Source organism: Solenopsis invicta, chromosome 12 (genome assembly GCF_016802725.1).
Source record: "Solenopsis invicta isolate M01_SB chromosome 12, UNIL_Sinv_3.0, whole genome shotgun sequence".
NCBI lineage: Eukaryota > Metazoa > Arthropoda > Insecta > Hymenoptera > Formicidae > Solenopsis > Solenopsis invicta.
Window position 1 is genome coordinate 20,825,742 of NC_052675.1, and position 10,337 is coordinate 20,836,078.

Here is a 10,337-nt window from a genome sequence, read left to right on the forward strand (position 1 = left end):
TTAGAAAACTAAAGAGAAATATGAATATATACATCGATTTCTTTTTCAAAACGTTATCGGTAGTGAAAATATATCAATGCTGAGATATTTTTTTCAATGTTAATAACGGGAGACAATCTGTTTATTCACAATACAACTCATAACGGATTGCCGCGGTTTGCAAAGTGAATTAGAGCTATTTTGTCAAGCGTCATTTCTTCTCGTTAACGCAGCTGCGCCGGCTGAACATGTCTTGTCCGCGAGAGTCGAAATTGTCGCGAAATAGCGCCGTAATAGCATAATCGTCAACTCGCAATCTCGCAGTCTCGCGTCAGCCTGTCTGTAAAACGGACAATAGACAATAACAAATGCATTGCCACGGCGCAAAACGATCGAAATATCGCGCACAACAATGGTGAACGGGCGCGGACAATAAATTCGCGGTCGCTGAAGTGGTAGTTACAGTTACAAATCTATATAGAGGGTACTCGCTTCAGAATTACGGTCACTCATCTTCCAATATCAGCATGTTACGTATTTTAACTTGGGTTCTCTTCCTACGCCTGTCTTCCGTCACGCTGTCATCGGAAGTAACGTCATACGCGAGAGTATCGAGAAACGGACAGCCAGGAAGAAGCTCTCAGGATTCTTTTTCATGGATCACCAGGTGCGTAACGTCAGCTTTGATCTTATATATCGGTAGTAGTAGCTGCCGGTAGCTAAATACAATGTCCCTGAGATATTCTGCGCAAGGTTCGAATGTGATCGCAAGCAACGTCTGTGCATCTTAGGCCCGTAGTGAGAAACGATACGAGCGCGGAGAACGAGAGTAGAAGTATAAATGACGTTGTTATCACAGCATCGCCCGTGTACGTTCCGCCCGGGGCTGCTCCGAAGCTGAAGAAAGGCGAGGCGGTCGAGCATCCAAGGTAAATTCGGATGTAGCGCGTATCGACGATTTATTGTTATTTATCGGTCCTAATGGGGCCTATTGTGTTTACGTACAGATATTCGACGCTGGATCACGAGATGATAGCCAAGCTGGACGCGAGCAAGAAGCGAATTCAACAGCGATTTAATCCACCTGCGGCTGGACTCTTCGACAAAGACTCTTCTTACTCGAACGGAAGGCCGCCGAAGGCAGCGGGTATTTCGGATCTGGCGACTTCTTCGAACATAAACTCATCTACTTTTCTTGGTCCGATCTTCCCTGGCATATACGAATACAGACCGATGGGTCCGGTACTCGACGACGAGTCACCGATGTCGAAACCAATAATCAGTAAATATCCGCCTGCACCCATGGATGACAAGGCATGTAAAATATTTCGTCATTAATTCTTCAGCAGACGACAGATTATTCCTTTTACTGCTTTTTATTTATCTCTATTTTCAAGACACGCGCTCTCACATTCGAATGTCTTCGCGTAGATTCCAGATTCCTACAAACCGCCGCCGAACAAATATCACTCTAGCGACGTGCACGAAACGGAGTATCCCAATTTTGAAATAGCTTCCTCGTACGACAATGACAGACCTGGGCCGAAACCTATGAAATTTGAGAACCACGATGACCACCCGCCTCCGTTCATAGAGGATTCGTACGAACACGATCATCACGATTTTCATCACGACGTGATCTACGATCACTTACCTGTGTACCACGAGCATCATCCCAAGACCACAACGGAGGAGCCGGAGATGAACGACCAACGACTTGACAAGAGGCCCTACTCGTACTACTTCATAGGAAAAAAACTCTGGTATATACCGCTGTACTTCAGCATCTACTTTATAATATACATAGCGGCGCTCGTACTGAAGAGCGTCGCCCGACACAAGATCAATTTTCCGGCTCACTTGGCGGAAGCTGTGAATCATCGTAGAAGACGCGAATCTAGCGAAGGATGGTGGCACTTTACCGAAAGAATACTCGAAGGGATAGAACGATTTGCTGAAACGTCCGCTAAAAGTTCTGAACGTTGAATAAAAACTGCTGATGAAAAAATTTCTGAGAAAAAATCAATGTATGTACTTCTAATAATCACTCGCCGTTCGAATACATTCGAGTAGTTTTGAATACAGGCGATTGAGTATAGATATATGTTCATAATGTGTAAGATATTGTTAAAAACGTTTTTACCATTGATAATTATTATTTATATGTATAGTAATTATTCATAAATATATGTATCCATTATTTATGCATAATTTATGGTATCTTAAATAGAGCAATTGCGCTAATCAATATATGACAATTATGTAAAAGTTACAAGCTGTATTATATAAGTTTAAATAAATTAATATAAAGTGCGTTCCTAATTACGGTGCAATCATTTTCATTATTTCTGTACTCACTACTTCTGTACTTTTTCGACATACTCAATTTTATTATACGCGTTAACCATTTACTTACAAATAAACACAATACTTATGATACTATTGATGAATGTACTTCATTACCATAACGATGCACAAAAAATTAAATTCTAAGATCTTTTTACAAAAAAAAAAAAAAAAGAAAATAACTAGGTCATCTGAAAACTAGACCTTCGAAGTTTTGGCTTTTCGATTTCCTGATTCTTGAATAGATTGACCGAATTTTTTTTTTCTTTAAATGTCTGTAACACGTATGCTGTATCAGAATCTCATGTATATTGCTAAAATAAATTATAGGATTTGATTATATACAGTTTTAACGAACGATCGTTAATGGAGAGGCATGATGCAATTATCGTCAGTTTAGAATATCGTTTCAACGGGATCGGCCTAAAAGTATGCTAATGATTTAACGATCTGTCCAGTTACAGCAAAAACATCTCTCTGCTTAGTTCCCTGTTTAATACTAAACGATGACACGGCCTGACCTATTTTTTCTTATTTTTACTTAAAAATTAAAATGTATATAATCATAAATATAATCGTAAATATTTAATAAATATTAAAAAAGTATTCAATGAGTATCAGATAACTCATGGCAGTTTAATCAATAATCATAATAATTTTAGGAATCGTTGAGCTTAGACGATAACCGATGCGTCATTGAAAGCGAACAATGAAACTCGATACTACCGAATGTTTCGACGGAATCGGTTTGTAAGCGACGATGCGAGAGAACTGTAACAATTAGAGTAATTAGCGCTTAGGGATTTGTGTGTACTTAACGTTACCGTCGATACAGTTACCGTTGCACGAATGCTGGACGAAGCTGTTATTGAAACTAGGTCCAAGAATCGCATTCAGTACCTCAGACGACCAAAGGTTTTCGAAGCTTTCCTACCTGCGTGCTATACTCCCAAATGCCCAACTTTTATCGCATGGGACAGAGTGCAGCGTGACAACTGTTAAAGTGGAATGGTGTCTGTCATGTGTATCAAAAGACGAACTGTGCAATATATCTTAAAAATTAATATGGGTCAGTATTACTTTATACTAAGAAGATATAAATCATCGTGTGCAAATCAGCAATTTGTGATATCGAAATCGAATCGGAAATTTTTACATTGAATTGTATCTCTTTGATTCAAATAGGAATTAAATTCAAATCAAATTTTACATTACGTGCTAAGTTAAATATAATATAATAAAATATTTTCAATAATATTGCAGATTTTTTTAAATGAAAAATTAATCGTGAATTTTAGAGAATAATTTTTAAAAATGTGTTTGAGTAAAAATTTACAATAGATACTAGACAATAAGTGTAAAGATATTATACTAATAAATGTGCACTAATTATAGATTATATATTGTACAAATTATAATGTTATCGTCGAAGTGATAGTATTTTAGTGCCCTTCATTAGGAAAATAATAAAGCAATTTTAAATTTTCTATATTCTAAATTTTATAAAATCACAGTGCAAACGTATGAAATGTTGAAACAAATTTACCAAGACGATTGTCTATTGCGTACACAAATTTTCGAATAGTTTATATTACGAGATTTAGAAATAATAGAAATATTTCGAAAATCGACAAATAATCAGGCACGAGAATTATTACGCGCTGATAAAAGATTGGTCTCGAGATCAATTTTGAATCTTTCTCCATTGTGATTTAATTACATTCGAATTCGAATTATTCGCATACTTCTAGCTACAAATTTTATCAATAAAATTCTAGCAAAATCTACTAACAAAAATGTAACAAATTGACTGCAAAAACCGAGAGTGGAGTCTGCTACTCTATAATCATTCAAATGACGATGATGATTTATACATATTTCACATGTGTGGTTACGAAATGATAGATTCTACTGACAATCTGCTGTCAGATTATGTCAGCAGACTTTGCTGGAGGAATATGAGTTCAATGCGGAAGCAGTTGACGCCAATCTACCGCAATATTCTCAAGAAAGACCGCTAGCGTACTGCTAATGTTTCACTTATTGAGAAACTTCCGACATATTCGTCAAAGATTGTACGCAATTTTCATTATATGTACGAATAATACTCTAATTTCACAGGCTCGATAAACAGTCGATTGGTCTGCAAGTTTGTTCTATTGTCGATTTGCATTTATCATGCCTCTGGCGAAATGAGTGTGGAAAATGCAGAAGGCTCAATTTTGACACAGAAAACAGGAACGTCTAGAGAAAAACTTGAGCTGACGATCCCGCAATCTGTTAGGTTTGTGAATTCAATTCTTTACTGAACTTAATGATCATTACAAATTGTAATTTGAAATAATTAGCATAGAATTTTATGTACAATTTTTTATTTTAAAGTTTTCTATGTCGTTTAATATTCTTCTTCCAACCTTTTTCACACAGCAATTATAAATAAGACACCGTCTCGAGAATTTTTACGCAAATTTTAGATCCAAAGTAAATCTTGTTACAGTCGCTCTTAATTTTAATCGAGATATAAAGTTCACTTTTTCTCAGTCTTTAATACATAAAAAAAAAAAAAAAAAAATGTGAGATAAAGTTGATATGAATCTGATTAGTTGACAAGTCTAAAAACTTATCACCTGGCATTAACGCTAAGCAACATTTCGTCCACAGAAGCAGACGGAGCAGAGCGTACAGATGGGATTACAATACCAGAGGTGACAACGCCGACCATCAAAACGACGATCACGAGGATCATGAGGATATGAATGACGATGAGAACGGTCAGACGAAGGCGATGGATGAACCTAAGGCCGATTATTGGGCTGGCTATTACGATTTTCTGATAAACGAAGGAAGCTACAAATTCTGGGCCGTCTTTCAAGTAATCTCGCGAATCAGTCGTCTGATTTTTTCCGCGTAATCGTAAAACTTCAATTTTAAATACATGTAATGTGTTTATGTATTTTATATTAGCTCGCGACCGCGGCTCTTCTGATCTACAGCGGTTTTGCGGCTCTCTACTACGCCAAAGTGAATCCGCCGACCACGGACGATTATTTCGACGACATACTTCGCCGGCGACGGAGAAGACGTCGCTCGCTACCGCTGGTGGCCCGCGACAGGCCCTTCGCCGGACTCGACACCGCCACGTTCCAAAGGATAATCGAGGCCGTCGACGCTCAATGGGCACGTTGATCTACGTTTCGATCGTTTCTTTAACGAAGGAAGACATCGATAAATCAAAAGTAAACAAACGAGCGATCAAATACACCGAGGTATTTCGATGAGACGAGTCTTTAGAGGTGCGAATCGAGGACAGACAGCGTGAGAAAATGCGAAAACGCAATTGACCCAAAACCCATTGTTTCCTAAAAACGGTGGTGAATGCTTTTAATTAGCCTGGAATTGTAGCGAGCATAATGTAACACTTATGTTAGAGGTGTACGAATCAAGTATTTGTAAAGTCGAATCGAATCGAATCTTTGATAACATGTTTGAAATCGAATTGAATCAAATCTGAAATTTTCGCTGATACTGATAAATGAGAATTACATACATACATTACAAATTATAACGTTACTATTTAAGTTAAAGTGATAGTATTTTAATGATTGTCCTAATAATTTATTAGGACAATGTAATAGAGCATTTTCAATCTTTGTGTTCTAAATTCTATAAAATCGATACAGTACAAATCAAACTATTAAAATTCAAACTTTTCAGATTGAATCTACCGTGATTCGATACATGCGAACTATTTGAACTATTTGCACGCTTCTAATTTACATATATATATATATATAAAAGAGATCTTTGAGATTAATTTGAAAGTTACTAAATTAGCAGTGTATATAGCATAAAGTGCGAAGTGTGCATGTGTACGTGTGTTCATGTTAATCGTGTTAATCTTGTAACTTAGGTGTAGATACATTTCTATAAATATTAAGATATGTGTAATATTAAAAAGAAAATCGGAAAAATTAAACGAAAGGAAAATAACGGAAGCAAAGCGATAGATAGATCATGCCGTTACGCCAGCAAATGCTGGTCTCGTTTTAGAAGGTAAACTGGATTAAACAATTCGACGACAACTCGAGTGTCACGTTTTCGGGTCTGGTCGAAGAGAATAAGCCGTGGGCCCGAAAGCCCTGGGGGCTTCGGGCCGGCCTGGTGGATGGCCCAGTGGTTAAGTGTATGCGCTATCGGATCAAAACGTAATAAAAATCTCCCGAAAAAATGCCAATCGATAAATCAAGTGTGACGCGAACCGCAGCGCGGATCGTCATGCGACGCGATACGATGGTACCAATGCCACGCGATGTCGTTTCTCCTCTCTCTCTCCCTTCATCCATCTTTATAAAAAAAAATGTGGATTTTTTTTTAAATATCTACGTTCATATACTTATATACACGTAACACTTTTACAATACACGTGTAACACACGCTTGATTGTCAAAAACGAATTTTTTGATCGAACAAAGAGGGGGAGACCTAATACGAAGTCTCCGAGACTCTTTCTGAATGAATTGCATCAAGGACATATTTGTGTAATGCCAAGATGATTTATCCCTATAATTACAATATTTCTAGAGTATTATACGAATATTATTAAGAATTAAAATAATATTAAAATAATGCTCCAAGAATATTATTCAATAATTTTAATATTATTTTAATATTATGGAAATATTGTATTAATTGCGTTATATATCCGTACATAATATTTGTAGTGTATTATGAAAATGTTGTATGAATATTATTGTGGTCGAAATTGTGAATTATTTTGCATAAGATATTCATAAATTTTATGATTATTATTTAAAAGTTATAATATTCCCGATGATTTAAAATATTAAGTAAATAATATTATTTACTTCTCATATAATATTCATATAATATTATAAGGAGTGGACATATAACCACTTTTTATTAATATTAAATAATGTTTCAGGAATATTATTTAATAAGAAATAATACTATAGAGCTTATAAGGGTTCAATAAATAAACTGGGGGCGGTTCGAGACGTTTGAAATTGAAAAGGTGCGCATGGTTGACGAAAAATCATTCATATCTCTGGCGGGGAAGAAACAGGAAGAAGGATCATCGAACGAAGACGAAGAGCGGCTTCCCGCTCGATACGGCCCTGCGCAGATCACCCAGAGCATCTTACCGGCACGACATTCCGCCACGTAGTCAGCTGCGAGGGATACCTTAAGCGCAAGTACGGCAATCTTACACCGGGGGACCGGATGCCGCATGGAGCGGCCGGAGCGCGGGGAACTGCCATTCCCGCGCGGGTAAGGAGAGCGGCGCGGCAACGCGGCGCGTTCGTTCTCTTTTTCTGTTTCGGCAAAATTTTTACAGATAAATCTCCGGCGGATGAAGGGAAACCGGCGGAGGATTACGCCCGTCCGAAATCCAGACCGCGGGCGATAAAAAGCGTTATTTACAGCTTCTCGGTACGCCGGTACGACCACCATCGATAATTTCCACTGGCCGTTCCTACCGCGCCGCTCCCGCGAGCGATTGGAATAATAATATGCGATAATAATAGTGGGATTAACCGGACATTCCTGTCGAAAATTTTCGGAACTCCGTTCCGAGCCGTTTCTATCAATAAGCGTTTTGCCAGTCCTTCCAGATACGTACTCGCTACATAATTATCTGCACGCTTATGTTTTTCATTTTTTCTTATCTTCATCCTCGCTATTCTTAAACTTATTTTTATTTTTTATCTTTATTCTATTTCTTCTTTATTATTTTGCTTTGTACCACTGCTAATTGTTTGTCCTTACAGGGCTTGCCCTAGGGCAATAATAAATGCTCAATCGATCAATCGATCACACTGGGTTCACAAGAGCAAACTTCCTATTCTCAAGTATTTCCTCAATCCTGTTCTAGTTACAGAATGTACGAATAAAAATGTCATTAATCAAAATTATTTATCTTATTTCTAATTTGGCTAAATAGCAAGCTTATTTGAAACAGCGAGAGAGCAACGTAAGAAAAGATGCTAAAATATAGAAATAAAAAATGTTAAGCACTGAGATGCTAAGATCTGATTACATCGCAATATAATACAGATCCGACATGTTTGGTCTTTTGTGAGTCGAAAATGCCTCCTTCAACGACGGCTGAATTTTTCGAAAAATTCATTACCGCAATTTTTGCGCAAACAATATGTAATTTTTGAATTTTGATTCAATTTTATGTACGGTTGAAGAAAGAAACAGCTGGCCTTATACCGACGAGCTTTTAAGGCTCGTTGCCCGCAGATAAAGACCATTACTTATAATTTGATGATAATCTTCGATCGAGAGTTCTTTGCCATCATGGTTGGGCTCTTCGTTCGTATCTTCCCTGCTTCTTTTCTCCCTTTTGCTTCTTCCCTCTTTAAGACGATAACAAGCATTTGAGTAATGACAAGCTTGATTACAACATCGAGTTAGTATTTTAATATCTTAGTGGAAGTGTCTTACATAATAACTATCGTTCTATAGTTTGGATGTGATTTCGTATAGTGTCCATTGGAAAAAAACACCACGGAATCACAAAGTTATTTCGCTACCGTTAGCGAAATAACAACGAGACAACGGTGATCTGGGCGTCGCACTAATAAAGGTGCACGCTGTCTAATGAATAGCATTATGTACCTCCGTCTAACATGCAAACAGTAGGATTACGCTGAGTAGTAGAACTGTTGTGCCCTCGTAAAATTATTATATTAACGAGATGATGAATGTAGTAGACTATCGTTTCATTATTCGTAACGCGAATTCCTATCTCACAAATAAATAAATATTTCTTTAATGTAAATGTGCGATTAAGGACAATTCTACAATCGTGTCGTAAACGAGTATAAAGCGTAGTTGTAGGTTTATTTCTATCAATGCAGATTAACTTTCAATCTCGGTTTAATTTGCTTCTTATTTTTCTCCCAATTTTAACAATAAGAAAAATTGAGGTTAAAATTAATTCAAGTTGATGGAAATGAATTACATTATAACAAACTTGCAATATTTTATAACTACATTTACGTTACAATGTTAAAAATGTCATCAAGTTAAATGTACTAAATTTAACGTTACGTATTATGTGTAAGTAAAAAGCATGTGCATGAAACTTAGCTCAAACTTTTAACAACATTAAAACATTAAATGTTTTCAATGTACCTGCTTGAAATTTGCTACCGTTACATTGCATTAAATTCTGTTGACGATTTTTTATCATCATTGAATTGTAAAATCAGGCTATCAGCATCAAGGGTATTTTTCGCTATAAAATAAGTATATATACTAGTGCAATGTTTTTCTATATGAAATTAATTAATGTATTTTAACATTTATTTATGTATTTTCATCATTATCTTATTTTCTGTTTCCTTTTATCGTTTTTGTATCGCATTTGTTCACGTCACTGAAAATCTGGTTTTACTTTTCATATTATCATATTGTTATCGCATTAATAGATAAATAAATGAATAAATAAAATAGAAGAAAAGGTTTGGTTTATCACAACGGTCTACGTAAGAATGCGCGTACATTAAAGTCGCTTAACGCAGGAATTATAAGATCCATGCGAGCATTGAAATCTCCTTGGCGGGCCGCGCGTCACTCCGCTCAAAAAGACAGTATATATTCTTTCTCTCTCTCTCTCTCTCTCTATAACTTCTCGCTACATTATATTCTTGTAAAAGAGAAGACATCACGGTAAAATAGTCGGATTTTATAAATAGGTTCGACTCGTTCACGCTTGTTCGAGATAAGGAAAACGTCGTTTATATTATCGCTCCATTCAACGCGGCCCGTTTTGGTTTACGAAGCAGGCGGTGTGATATTCACAAAGAGGAGCTCAGATTTAAAATGTAAAGCACCGTAACCGTGGGAATAACGTAAAGCCGACGCGGCGTGGGGAATTCGTCAGGGTGGCGTGTAAGTTGAATATATATATATATATATATATAGGTATATACACAATATACATACTTGCGACGCGCGACGTGAGAGACCTGGCCGAACGG

General features: G+C 36.8%; 2 protein-coding genes across 2 annotated transcripts; both read left to right on the forward strand.

Annotated features, from left to right (window-relative positions):
* The first annotated feature begins 4 nt into the window (after positions 1 to 4).
* Positions 5 to 2,301, forward strand: LOC105202745. The gene is made up of 4 exons (XM_026136236.2): positions 5 to 646; positions 771 to 908; positions 987 to 1,293; positions 1,411 to 2,301. Exons 1-4 carry the CDS (start codon positions 507 to 509, stop codon positions 1,963 to 1,965), a joined length of 1,140 nt encoding a protein of 379 aa, XP_025992021.1. The 5' UTR covers positions 5 to 506; the 3' UTR covers positions 1,966 to 2,301.
* A 184-nt stretch (positions 2,302 to 2,485) lies between these two features.
* On the forward strand, positions 2,486 to 6,315 carry LOC120359141. The gene is made up of 4 exons (XM_039455651.1): positions 2,486 to 3,394; positions 4,447 to 4,609; positions 4,987 to 5,197; positions 5,290 to 6,315. The coding sequence occupies exons 1-4, from the start codon at positions 3,334 to 3,336 to the stop codon at positions 5,509 to 5,511; spliced, it is 657 nt and encodes a 218-aa protein (XP_039311585.1). The 5' UTR covers positions 2,486 to 3,333; the 3' UTR covers positions 5,512 to 6,315.
* Positions 6,316 to 10,337: the final 4,022 nt, after the last annotated feature.

Bases quoted from the DNA above. Each gene is read 5' to 3' on its own strand.
- LOC105202745 (XM_026136236.2), top strand. From the start codon at position 507: ATGTTACGTATTTTAACTTGGGTTCTCTTCCTACGCCTGTCTTCCGTC. The intron at 647-770 runs GTGCGTAACGTC...TGTGCATCTTAG, and splicing joins TCTTTTTCATGGATCACCAG to GCCCGTAGTGAGAAACGATA. The intron at 1,294-1,410 runs GCATGTAAAATA...GTCTTCGCGTAG, and splicing joins CTGCACCCATGGATGACAAG to ATTCCAGATTCCTACAAACC.
- LOC120359141 (XM_039455651.1), top strand. From the start codon at position 3,334: ATGGTGTCTGTCATGTGTATCAAAAGACGAACTGTGCAATATATCTTA. The intron at 3,395-4,446 runs GTCAGTATTACT...CTAATTTCACAG, and splicing joins TATCTTAAAAATTAATATGG to GCTCGATAAACAGTCGATTG. The intron at 5,198-5,289 runs GTAATCTCGCGA...ATTTTATATTAG, and splicing joins AATTCTGGGCCGTCTTTCAA to CTCGCGACCGCGGCTCTTCT.